Raw genomic sequence first — 13,860 nt, 5'->3', positions numbered from 1 at the left:
AACCTTTTTTTGTAAGCATATAAGAGTTGAAGAAATATATAATGCAAGGCATCAATCTACAGTATAAAACTCTTACTATATTAATGCAACATGTTGTGATACCACCCACCATAATGTATTTATTTATTTTTGTGTGTGGGGGGGGGGGTGGCTGAAGTTGTAGGGTTTCAGATAAAAGGACACAGCAAATTAAGGTGGTTGTAAAAAACAGCAGCTGCCATAGAGCTGGGTTTTACTAGTTGAGAGTCTCAGTAAGAGATCCTTCAAAGCACTGGTTTGAACTGATAAACATGCTGCCAAAATAGTACTGAGGGCAAAAATAGCTTAATTAATTTAGTGGAAGTTCAAGAAAGTAGACTGGTTTGTAAGTTATATTAGCCTCCTGTTTCACTTCTCTGTACTAATCCATCCAGAAGGGCCTTGGCGAAGAGTTTTTTTCTCTATTTCTCACAGCCACATGGTTCTTAACCTATTTAGACCATGTGACCTAAGAACAATGCATATTTAATATTACTTAATTTCTTAAACTTACCTGGAGAAATTAAGGACAATTTTCTAGAGTGACTAGTGATTTGGTGTGCCTCAATTTTGGGGTGCCCAATTTGAGTCCTGAGCACTCAATCGAAAACCAGTCCCCTTTAATGGGTCTCAAGTCAGACATCTAAAAAGTGAGGCACCCAAAATTACTGTTTTGAAAATTTAAGACTAAGAGGCAGGATGTGTAGGTCATTCAGAATCAATAATCTGGTTATCAGACCATTCAAGCGCTGGTTTTGGAGGGCAGATATTGGTTTCATCTTTAGGGGACACACTCTGCATGTGAGAACAGTGACATCATAGGTAAGTGTGTGTGTCATTTATAGGCACTGTATGTAAATAATAATAGTAGATGTGGGGCCTATAACACTGATAGCATTCCTTTTTAAAAGTGATGATCAAGACCACAATCAAAAGGCTTAGTGCTTTCATAGCCTTACTCTCTATCCTCCTAGGTGGATAAGATCTTTAAATAATGAAAATTATCAATATTCTTAAACTTGTGTAGGTATGTCATCACAGAAACTTGTAGATTAAACATGTACAGGTACTTTAATTTTCAGACAACTCACTCAATTTTTCACCTGTGAACATATGCATACACATATTTTGCCCATGAAAATTCAGACCATGGCTGAAAACTTGTTCCTTAATCAGCTGTATCCACCAAAATCAATTGTTTAAAAATCCAGTAAAAGTCCCCTCAAAAGACATTTCTAGATTAACTGTTGACTTCTTTCTTGTTTCTCCCCCCCCCAACTCTACTAGAATCCAGATATATGCATTTCCAGCATGCCAGGCAGACTTTAGAACTGTCATCAAGGCCAACATGGAAGAATTACTTACCTAGTAGTTTGGCTTCTCTGAAAGCATTATTCTGGTCAGAGTCTCACCGCTGGCTCTTGTGCTTCCTAATGTGAGACAGGAGACACTCCCCAGACTCTCAAGTTCTAAATCCCCAGTGTCAGGAGTAGTACACTGAGGCACATGTCATTTTACTACTGGTGGTCTCACACCACCCCCACTCCCACCACCTCCAGCTTCTCTTGGAACTTTACAGTCAGTTCATGGTTAAGTAGAAAATAATATCTCCCACTGTCACCCTGAAGAAATCCTGCCAAAAAGCTATCTTTAGAGAAGCAAAATTACACAGCAATCTTCTCTTACTATAGCACCTGGGAAGAATTCTCCCTCTCAGAGATTGAAGAAAGATCAAATGTGAAACCATAAATAACTGCAACAGGAAGCAAGAACAAGGCTGAAGCCAAGAAATGAGAAGAATATAAAAGAGAGAGGTAAGATACACACCAAACCCTGTCACCTTTTGATTGCTTTCAAGATGCATGCCAACAAAATTTTGGCAGGTGGGAGAGTTTGGGCTCCCCTACACCCCTGCAGTACTGAGCGACCAGAGTAGGATTCTTCCCCACAGACTGAATCCAAGCAACAGTACTTCGCAAGCTTATGAAGTGAGGACTACATAACTGCTTTGTGTAAGATGGAAACAGCCCTGAGGCAGGCAGAGGAAACCACCATACCTTGGATCAAATGTGCCTTGACATCATTATTGAGTTCAGGCCAGCCACACCATAGCAGTGTGAAATGCAACTGGCATATCACTGTAACATGTTCCTATTAGTGATGGCAGTGTCCAGTGAATTTCTCTTAAACGAAACAAAGAGCCATTCTGAGAACTTTAGATTGCTCCAAGTTCAGCCCCAGAAGCCACTCGGGTCCTGGCACAGAAAACAAATTTAACAGCAAAAAGAACTGGACCTGACTGGAAGGCACGGCAGGGACACAGCAGAAAAGGACCCCAAGGAAGGATCAGTGCTGATTGTATTGAAGAACTGGAGCAACACATGAAGAGGCATGGATTTTGGCATGGAGCTCCTTCAATGACTCTAATCAAGAAGGAACTCACTGAAAAGCTCTCATGGTGGCAGCTAATGTCCTGGATGGTGTGTGACCACTAGTGTAAGGGTGTGCGTTGGGGGACTTGGGCCACAACCCAATACTACTGCTCTTATAGACTAAAAAAGCCTGAAAGCTTGGGGAGCTCCACCTGCCCTGCAGTAGGGAACACTAGACTCCAGACTGAGAATCCTGCTCAGAGAAAAAAGTTTAATTCATGAGTGTTCACTGCTCACAGACCTAGCATCCTTATCACAAAGCAGATGACACATGAACAATCCTTAAGAGGCTTTTCATCTCTCTGGTCAAGGATGAATCACTTCCCGTTGTTTCAGGTTAGGTGAATGGTCTAAAAGGGCTACCAAACTAGTACTTTGCCCTAGTGAGCATACAGACATCTTTGCCCTTTCCATTGTATTGTAGCCCTGTTAAAACGCAGACATGACCAATGCTACTCCTTGCGATCTGTTGTGACCTCTGGCAACTCCATGAACAAAAATAAACACAATTACCTTAGCACCTTTACAGTCTCAGTCCACTTCTCCTGTTCACTCTCCCATGGATCCACTCTAATCCAGTCTGATGTCTCCAGTGCAAGCTGAGCCATAGCTACCCGGTGCCTTGCTGAAACCAAGCCTTTCTTTCCATAGTTATCGCTGACCGGAGAAATGATACCTTCAATCACCCGGTACCTTCCTTGGGAAGATAAGAAAGAAAATCAGCATTTTAGATCATTTTTTAAAAATGGTGATAAAAAGGAAACTGCAATTTATGTAAACACTAAAAAGTAATGTTCCTGTTCTTCTGTGATTATACTCTTCAAAGTTCTATTATTGAAATGTTAACTCCATTAGACAATATTAAAAGGAAAGCTGGATGAGTATTTAACTTCCTGCAAATAGAAATGTTTGTCATTTATAATGCAGATGATCAAGCTCACTGAAGAGAAGGTTAATGAATTTTTAGTTCAAGTAACTGTACCATTGCAGCTTTCAGACAGCCTAGATGATGAATGTTTTAATTGACCAGAGTTTGTTTCCAAGCATCTCATGCATACCATTTAACAGGATCATTGTGCTTCCTCATCAGGCTAAAGCAAGAATTACATTATGTAAAACCGGAGCAGTTTTCTGCTGTACTGTTTAATAGCACAAACCAGGCAAATCAGTCGATTCAAAAATTCTATTTTTTGTATAGCAAAGGATGGGTGATGAAGGTGTTTTAAAACAAGACTTAAAACACTGTGGAAAAACATCCTTGCCGAGTTTATCTGCCATGAAGCTTGCTTTCCATCTGGTTGATCATGTTAATTAAATGTGAAAATATGCCCATATTTTCCAACTACTGTAATGTAATGAAATCATTAACGCTATAAGCTCTCATAGTCAGATTCTGCAGCCTCAGATTCAAGTCAGGAAATAAAAGTAGATAAAATCTTCCCACAAAACCTATAGCATTTATCCAAAACAGAATCAGCAGAGAAAGGCAGCACCAACATGAGCTTCACGTCCCTAGAATGGATAAGAACAGAGTGCAGAATAGAGATGTTTCAATAAATACAAATGATCGTGCTAAAATCTTTATGAATCTAACATAGGTACTCTATGGTATATGGGGAGAAAATAAAATAAAAACAGATCTCTTTATAACTGACATTACTGAATAAAGAAAAAAAATCAGATCACCCTGCTGCAGCCAATCTCTATTATTCTATAAAGAGGGCTATCCTGAGAGCCTCCTAATTCATTTCTGATACTTGAACATGACACTATAAGATAATGGATTGCAATTTCATTTTATATATTAGGGGTGAGATTTTCAAGAGAGCCTAAGGGAATTAGGCACACAAATCCCATTACAATTCAACACGATTTGCATGCCTGTTTGCTTTGAAAAACCCAGCTTAAAGTACCTTCTCTTTTAAACCATCCTCATAGGCAATGCAGTCTGTGGAGTTGGAAAGTAAGTGTCATTAAATCCACTTCAGCCTGACGGTGAAAAGATTTTCACTTACATATGGTGAAAATTCATCTGAAGCGTTGAACAATACATGACAGGTACATAAAATATTTGCAATGTTGTGTAAACTTACAGTGCTACCTATGAGATTTTTATTAATAACACTGATAAATAAATCAATTATTGGATAATATAGCGCTATAATAGATCCCCAGTTAGGGAGGGAGTTGTAATACTGTATGGACTGATATATTGTATTTACATTTTATAAGGTACTTTGCTTATAACATACTATACAACAATTTTCATTTCTGGGCTTCAGTTCATTCCCCCCCCCCCAACATTTCTATAAAAATAAGGCAGAAGATATTTGTTCTTTTATAAACTATATACCACAGCAAATATATTTAATAAAAGAACTAAAAGCTCAAGCTGGAGTGTGATCACATTATCCAAGTAAGGGTAAGTTACTTGTAACTGCAGTACCTTAACAAAGTACCATGTCTTTGTTAGATGTACACACTTGGATCTTTATTCTGAAGTAGATTTGCATATGATGAAAATCAGAATCTTCTGCTCTCACAACCACAGATTGCTGCCATTGAGGTAAAGAAGAATCTTCATTAGCTGCAACAGAATTAGGTCTTATGTCCTCTGTAGTAACTTGTATGTTCACACACCTGAGCAGGTCTGACCTTCTACTGCATGATACACACACACACACACACACACACATCGGTTCTTTAAACAGGGGAGCAAAGAGGACCCAGGGAATTATAGACCAGTCAGATTAACTTTGATCCCGGGAAAGATACTGGAACAAATTATTAATCAATTTGTACCCTGGAGGATAATAAGGTTTACAGGAATAGCTAGCATGGATCTGTGAAGCACGAATCATGCCAAACCAACTTAATTTCATTCTGACAACGTTACTTGCCTAGGGGATGGGGAGAAGCAATAGGAGTGAGATATCTTGATCAGGGTGGATAAAATCAATGATTTAAAAAAAAAATCAGATTTTTTTTATTTATATCGGATTTTTTTGATAAAATCCTTTTTGAGGAAAAAACTTATCTAAAAGATAGTTTTAATTAAGATACATTATAGCTCAAAGATATCTCATCATAGAGTAGGGATTATAAATTCTAATTCTATACTACGAGACAATATATTCATGTAATGTTTAAAAAATGTTTTGTAAATTAGTTCCAATAGTTCATGGATTAGGGACCCAATCTTATGGGGTTCCAGGGGCTTCCGTACTGATTATTTAGGTTAATCTTTCTATCTACCCAATGGGACTCAGTGCTCAGTCTAGAAGATACCATCAGAGATGCTTAGGGTTTGTGTACACTACAAAATTAGGTTGAATTTATAAGTTGAATTTTTAGGAAGCGATTTTATACAGTCAATTGTGTGTGTCCCCACTAAGCGGATTAAGTTGCATTAAGTCGGCGGAGTGTGTCCACAGTACCAAGGCTAGCGTTGACTTTCGGAACGTTGCACTGTGGGTAGCTATCCCACAGTTCCCGCAGTCTCCGCCACCCATTGGAATTTTGGGTTGAACTCCCACAACGTTTTGATGGGGCAAAAACATTGTCGCAGGTGGTTTTGGGTACATGTCATCAGTCGCTCCTCCCTCCGTGTGAGCAACGGCAGACAATCGTTTCACGCCTTTTTTCCGCGCAGACTCCATACCACAGCAAGCGTGCAGCCTGCTCAGCTCAGCCGCCGCTGTTGTGTCCTGAGTGCTGCTGGCAGCAGACGGTACAATAGGGCTGAAAACATCATCACACTTCCGCTGCCACTCTGCTCTCCTGCTCTGGAAGCTGAAGGTACAATAGGGCTGCAGACCATCGTCATCGAACGACCGCTTCCGCTGCCACTCTGCTCTCCTGCTCTGGCAGCAGAAGGTGCAGTAGGGCTAAAAACCATCATCACGCTTCCGCTGCCACTCTGCTCTCCTGCAGACGCCACACCACAGCAAGCATGGAGCCCGCTCAGATCACCATGGCAGTTATGGGCACCGTAAACACCTCGCGCGTTATCCTGCAGTATATGCAGAACCTGCAAAAGCATGCGAGGAGGTGACAGCAGCGCATTGACGAGAGTGATGAGGACATGGACACAGACTTCCCTCAAAGCACAGGCCCTGGCAATTTGGACATTGTGGTGGTAATGGGGCAATTTCATGCCATGGAATGCCAATTCTGGGCCCGGGAAACAAGCACAGACTGGTGGGACCGCATAGTATTTCAGGTCTGGGACGATTCCCAGTGGCTGCGAAACTTTCGCGTGCGTAAGGGCACTTTCATGGAACTTTGCGACTTGCTTTTCCCTGCCCTGAACCGCAAGAATACCAAGATCAGAGCAGCCCTCACAGTTCACAAGCAAGTGGCGATAGCCCTCTGGAAGCTTGCAACGCCAGACAGCTACTGGTCAGCCAGGAATCAATCTGGAGTGGGCAAATCTACTGTGGGTGCTGCTGTGATCCAAGTAGCCAACACAATCACTGAGCTGCTGCTATCAAGGGTAGTGACTCTGGGAAACATGCAGGTCATAGTAGATGGTTTTGCTGCAATGGGATTCCCTAACAGAGGTGGGGCGATAGACGGAACGCATATCCCTATCTTGGGACACCGAGGCAGCCAGTACATAAACCCAAAGGGGTACTTTTCAATGGTGCTGCAAGCACTGGTGGATCACAAGGGATGTTTCACCAACATCAACGTGGGATGGCTGGGAAAGATACATGATGCTCACATCTTCAGGAACTCTGGTCTGTCTGAACGGCTGCAGCAAGGGATTTACTTTCCAGACCAGAAAATAACCGCTGTGACAGGGTCAGGCCAGATGGCTACAGGAGAGTGTTAGAAGGCAGATATATTAGTCCCAGATTAAGTAGATCCCTTTTCCCTGGGTAAGGTAACAGGGGCAGTTCCAGAACAAGCAGGAACTTGCTGGAACCAATTAAGGCAGGAAGGCTAATTAGGACACCTGGAGCCAACTGAGAAAAAACTGCTAGAATCAATTAGGACAGGCTGTCTAATCAGGGCACCCAAGTTAAAAAGGACCTCACTTCAGTTTGTAGCGTGCATGCAAGGAGCTGGGAACAAGAGGCACTAGGAGCTGAGAGTGAGAAGGTCTATTGTTGGAGGACTGAGGAGTACAAGCATTATCAGGCACCAGGAGAAAGGTCCTATGGTGAGGATAAAGAAGGTGTTGGGAAGAGGCCATGGGGAAGTAGCCCAGGGGGTTGTAGCTGTGGTGCAGCTGTTCCAGGAGGCGCTCTAGACAGCTGCAGTCCACAGAGCCCTGGGCTGGAACACAGAGTAGAGGGCGGGCCTGGATTCCCCCCAAACCTCCCAACTCCTAATCAGACACAGGAGGAATTGACCTGGACTGTGGCTTCTACCAGAGGGGAAGGTCCCTGGGCGGTTTCCTGACCCACATGGTGAATCTCTGAAGCGAGCAAATCCGCCAATAAGTGCAGGACCCACCAAGGTAGAGAAGGAACTTTGTCACGCCGCCTATAGTTATCCTTGGGGACCCAGCCTACCCCTTAATGCCAAGGCTCATGAAGCCATACACAGGCACCCTGGACAATAATCAGGAGCTGTTCAACTATAGGCTGAGCAAGTGCAGAATGGTGGCAGAATGTGCACAGAATGTGTTTGGAAGTTTAAACGCACATTGGAGCAGTTTACTGACTCGGTTAGACCTCAGTGAAACCAATATTCCCATCATTATTACTGCTTGCTGTGTGCTCCACAATATCTGAGAGAGTAAGGGGGAGACGTTTATGGCGGGATGGGAGGATGAAGCAAATCACCTAGCCGCTGATTACGCGCAGCCCGACACCAGAGAAAATAGAAGAGCACAGCAGGGCACGCGGCACATCAGAGAAGCTTTGAAAACCAGCTTCATAACTGGTCAAACTATGGTGTGAACATTCTGTTTGTTTCTCTCTGATGAAAACCTGCCCCCTTGGTTCACTCTACTTCCCTGTAAGCCAATCGCCCTCCCCTCCCCCCCCCGATCACCGCTTGCAGAGGCAATAAAGTCATTGTTGTTTCAAATTCATGCATTCTTTATTAAATTAGTCACAGAAATAGGGGGATAACTGCCAAGGTAGCCTGGAAGGGGTGGTGGAGGAGGGAAGCACCAGGTGGGGTGGTGGAGGAGGGGAGGAGGGAAGGACAAGGCCACACTGCACTTCAAAACTTATTGAATGCCAGCCTTCTGTTGCTTGGGCAGTCCTCTGACGTGGAGTGGTTGGGTGCCCAGAGGGCCCCCACCCCACCACGATCTTGGGCGTCTAGGTGAGGCTATGGAACTTGGGGAGGAGGGCAGTTGGTTACATCTGGGCTGCAGTGGCAGTCTGTGCTCCTGCTGCCTTTCCTGCACCTCAACCATACGCCGGAACATATCAGTTTGATCCTCCAGTAGCCTCAGCATTGCCTCCTCTCATCACGCTGCCGCCACCATTCCTCTTGCTCCCGCCTCCTCTCATCTCATGCATGCCTCTGGTACTCGCATTCATTTTGTGCTTTCCTGGGCTCTGACATTGTTTGCCTCCACGCATTCTGCTGGGCTCTTTTAGTGCGAGAGGACTGCATGCGATTTTTTCACCTTCTTATCTGTGCGAGCCTTCGGGACGGAGATGATAGTGGTAGCGTTGAAACATTTGCAGCTGCGGGAGGAAAAAAAGGGAGAGTTGGGTTGACCATTTAAAATGGGTTGGCCATTTAAAAGGAGGGGCTAAGATTTTCGGATTAACGTGCAGCACAAACCCAACTACCCCCCCCCACTCATACACCCAGTTCTCTGGGATGATCGCTTCAGCCCTCCTCTCACCGCGTGGCTAACAGTGGGGATGATTTCTTTTCAGCCACAGTCACATAGTCCAGCAGAAACTGTGTCCCTATTTCAACCAGGTGACCATGAATGATATCACTCTCCTGAGGATAACACAGAGATAAAGAACAGATATTGCTTGACTGCATTCCAGTAGCTTTATTGGCCGCAAACACATCCCATGTCTTCAGGGCAAATTAAACACGCTTGCTTTTAAACCATGTATTATATTTACAAAGGTACACTCACCAGAGGGGCCTTCTCTGCCTTCAAGGTCCGGGAGCCCGAGTTGGGAGGGTAATGTCTCCTGGCTGTCTGGGAGAATGGTTTCTCTGTTGCCTTCTGTGTGCTATCATCTTCCTTGTTCCCAAAATCCTCATACCTGTTGCGTGAGACTACCTTGCAGGAGTCCACGTACGGGGTGGGGTAGTTGTAGGGGTACCCCCTAGAACTGCATTCAGCTCATCATAGAAGCGGTATGTCTGAGGGTCTGACCCGGAGCGGTGGTTTGCCTCTTTGGCTTTTTGGTCCGCTTGCCTGAGCTCCTTAAGTTTCACACGGCACTGGTGCGGGTCCCTGTTATAGCCTCTGTCCTTCATGCCCTTGGAGATTTTTTCAAATATTTTGTCATTTTGTCTTTTGGAACAGAGTTCTGATACCATGGATTTGTCTCCCTACACAGCGATCAGATCCAGTACCTCCTGTTCAGTCCATGCTGGAGCTCTTTTGCGATTCTGGGACTCCATGGTCACCTCTGCTGATGAGCTCTGTATGGTCACCTGTGCTGATCAGCTTGCCATGCTGGCCAAACAGGAAATAAAATTCAAAAGTTTGTGGGGCTTTTCTTGTTTACCTGGCCAGTGCATCTGAGTTGAGAGTGCTGCCCAGAGCGGTGACAATGGTGCACTGTGGGAAGCTCCCGGAGGCCAATACCATCGAATTGCATCCACACTACCCCAAATTCAACCCAGCATGGTCGATTTCAGTGCTAATCCCCTCATCAGGAAGGAGTTCAGAAATTGATTTTAAGACCCCTTTACGTCGACAAAAATGGCTTTGTCGTGTGGACGGGTGCAGGGTTAAATCAATCTAATGCTGCTAAATTTGACCTAAACTTGTAGTGTAGACCAGGGCTTAGTTTTGCAGTTCTCAAACTGTGGTTTTCTGTTTTTAAATAAATAAATGTTTTAAATAAATAAATAAATATATAGAGAGAGAGGTGAGAAATAAACAGACCTCAACCCTATTGTTCCTCTGCAAATTTGTTGGGGAGGAATAGATCTTCTAAAGGAGAAGAAGTCCGGAGATAAATGTGAGAAGGGAGGGACAGGCAGTAGAAACAAAAGTGAAACTGTTTCAGCAGCATATTCCAGAAATCTTGAGGTCTTTCTGAGTGTAGCCTTCATTGATTTAAGATCTACCATACTATTCTCTCACTAGAAGGGAAAACCTATAATGGCAGCAGGCCGTAAGAGAGACCCAGTTTGGGAATATTTTAATGAAGTTCCTCTACTTGTGGGTAAGACAGGCATGCGTGCAAAATGCAAACAGTGCAACAAAGAAATGCAAGGCCTGGTCACCCGAATGAAACAACATCATGAGAAAAAACAGTTACTTATCTCTTGTAACTGTTGTTCTTCGAGATGTGTTGTTCATGTCCATTCCAATCAGGTGTGTGCGTGCGCACGTGCACGTTGGCTGGAAGATTTTTCCCCTAGCAGCATCCGTTGAGTTGGCCTGGGCACCCCCTGGAGTCACGCCTTCGTGGTGCCTAATATAGAGCCCTGCCGACCCACCACCCCTTCAGTTCCTTCTTGCTGGCTACTCCAACAGAGGGGTAGGGGGGTTGGTATTGGAATGGACATGAACAACACATCTCGAAGAACAGTTACCAAGAGGTAGCTGTTTTTTCTTCTTCGAGTATTTGTTCATGTCCATTCCAATCAGGTGACTCCCAAGCCAAATCTAGGACATGGGGTTGGAGCTGTCCACTGATTGGAATACTGCTCTTCCAAAGGCCGCATCGTCTCTGGCCTGCCGGGTGATTGCGTAGTGCGCGGAGAAAGTGTGTATGGAAGACCACAGTGCCGCTCTGCAGATTTCCTGAGTAGGAACTTGAGCCAGGAACACCGTCGATGAAGACTGTGCCCTGGTAGAGTGCGCAATGATTGGAGGTGCAGGAATCGCTGCTAGGTTGTAGCACTCACTGATACAGGCCATGATCCATGATGAAATGCGCTGGGCCATAACTGGCTGACCTTTCATCCTGCCATGAAGAGCTGGACCAACTTCCTGGATGACTTCGTTCTCTCAATGTAGAAAGTCAGCGCTCTGTGGATGGCCAGAGTGTGGAGTCTCTGTTCCCTGTTGTTAGAATGAGGTTTAGGGAGGAAGATGTCCTCGTTCACATGGAATTGTGAGACAACCTTCGGGAGGAAAGCAGGGTGGGGCCTGAGCTGAACCTTGTCCTTAGAGAGCATAGTGTAGAGTGGGTCTGAAGTCAGGTCCCTGAGCTCAGACACCCTCTTGGCCAAGGTTATTGCCACCAGGAATACCACCTTGTAGGAGAGGTAGAGCAGGGAGCATGTTGCTAAAGGCTCAAAGGGTGGCCCCATGAGCCTTGAGAGGACCAAGTTGAGGTCTCAGGCAGGAATCGGTTGGTGAACATGTGGGTACAACCTGCCAAGCCCCTTTAGGAAGCGGCTGACCATGGGGTTAGCAAAAACTTAGCAGCCCTGTATGCCCGGGTGGAATGCCGAGATGGCAGCCAAGTGCACTCTTATAGAAGACAACGAGAGACCCTCCTGTTTCAGATATAGAAAGTAGTCCAGAATGTGTGGCACTGAAGCTAGCGTTGGGGGAGAGTTGTGTTGCGCCAACCAGATTGAAAATCTCTTCCACTTGGCAAGGTACATGGCCATCATCAAGGGTTTTCTACTGCCAAGAGGACCTGTCTAACCTGGTCTGAACAGGAAAGCTCAGACGGATTCAACCATGGAGCTTCCACGCTGTAAGATGGAGCGACTGCAGGTTTGGGTGTTGGAAAGGTCCGTGATCCTGTGTGAGAAGGTTTAGGAAGAGTGGCAAGATAATTAGGGATCCCACAGAAATGTCTAGGAGGGATGTGTACCAATGCTGACATGGCCAGGCCTATGCTAGCAGTATGACCTGAGCACGTGTGACGTTATTGATATAAACTGGGACCATATAGAACATGGTTTGCAACCAAGGTCCTGTAGTGGCACCAAATCTTACGTAAAGGTGGTCATATAAGGTGTCTAACACCAGGTTATGGGTTGCTGGTTATGATTATGCTGTCTGTATGTCTGTATCATTTTGTAGTTGAAGTTATGACTATTGGCTGTATACTGTCTGTATTTCAAATTTGTGCTGCATTTCTGGGAAAAATCCCAGACAGGTTGGTGTTAGCTCTGACTAGCCTGCTTGATGGCCCATTAAGGACCATCAGCTACACAACTGACCCATTGAGAGGAGGCAGATACGCCTTGTAACTCAGCAGGGTGTGCAGGAACTTGCCCATGTGACTGCAGACTCCATTTTGCTGTAATTTTCCACAGTAAGAACAAAGAAGTGTTCTTACACCTGGAAGAGACTATATAAGGCTGATGCCTCATCTCCATCTTGTCTTCAATCCTGCTTCTTACCTCTGGAGGGACTTTGCTACAAGCTGAAGCTCTACACAAGGGACTGATGACCCATCCCAGCTGGGGATGTACTCCAGAGACTTGATTTGAAAAAACGGTTACCCACCTTTTAGTAACTGTTGTTCTTCGAGATGTGTTGTTCATGTCCATTCAAAGTAGGTGTGCGCGCACCGCGTGCATGCTAGCCGGAAGATCTTCCCTAGCAGCGTCCGTAGGGTCGGCCCGGGCGCCCCCTGGAGTGGCGCCACCACAGCGCCCTATAAAGGGGCCCGCTGACCCTCCACCCCCTCAGTTCCTTCTTGCCGGCTCTCCGACAGAGGGGTAGGAGGGTGGGTATTGGAATGGACATGAACAACACATCTCGAAGAACAACAGTTACTAGAAGGTGGGCAACCGTTTTTTCTTCTTCGAGTGGTTGTTCATGTCCATTCAAAGTAGGTGACTCACAAGCCTAACCTTAGGAGGAGGGGTCGGAGATCACTGCTGACTGGAGGACTGCACAACCGAAGGCTGCATCATCCCTCGCATGTTGCATGATGGCGTAGTGAGCCGAGAATGTGTGAATGGAGGACCACGTGGCGGCCCTACAAATCTCCTGAGTCGGGACTTGAGCCAGGAATGCCGCAGAGGAGGCCTGCGCCCTAGTGGAGTGGGCCGTGACCGGCGGGACAGGGGTCTTAGCTATACGATAGCATTCCCGGATACAGGTCGCAATCCACAAAGAGATACGCTGAGAGGAGACTGGGAGGCCTTTCATCCTCTCTGCCACTGCAACGAAGAGCTGAGCCGAGCGTCTGAAGGGCTTGGTACGCTCTATGTAAAAGGCCAAGGCCCGTCGGACGTCCAGGGAATGGAGCCTCCGCTCCTCGCTGGAGGAGTGTGGCTTCGGATAAAACACCGGGAGAAAGATATCTTGGCCCATGTG

The 13,860-nt window shown here is 45.4% G+C and overlaps 1 protein-coding gene across 5 annotated transcripts in view; it reads right to left on the bottom strand.

Annotated features, from left to right (window-relative positions):
• The window catches only part of NMNAT3 (nicotinamide nucleotide adenylyltransferase 3), a 105,013-nt gene that overhangs the window by 15,330 nt on the left and 75,823 nt on the right, over window positions 1–13,860 (bottom strand). For all 5 annotated transcript variants that reach the window (XM_039486963.1, XM_039486966.1, XM_039486967.1 and 2 more), the window contains exon 3: window positions 2,964–3,147. In XM_039486963.1, coding sequence (XP_039342897.1) covers window positions 2,964–3,147 — 184 coding nt within the window. The remainder of the gene's footprint in view (window positions 1–2,963; window positions 3,148–13,860) is intronic.

Source organism: Mauremys reevesii, linkage group 9 (assembly GCF_016161935.1).
Source record: "Mauremys reevesii isolate NIE-2019 linkage group 9, ASM1616193v1, whole genome shotgun sequence".
NCBI classification, from domain to species: domain Eukaryota; kingdom Metazoa; phylum Chordata; order Testudines; family Geoemydidae; genus Mauremys; species Mauremys reevesii.
This window is presented reverse-complemented; position numbering and strand designations above follow the sequence as displayed.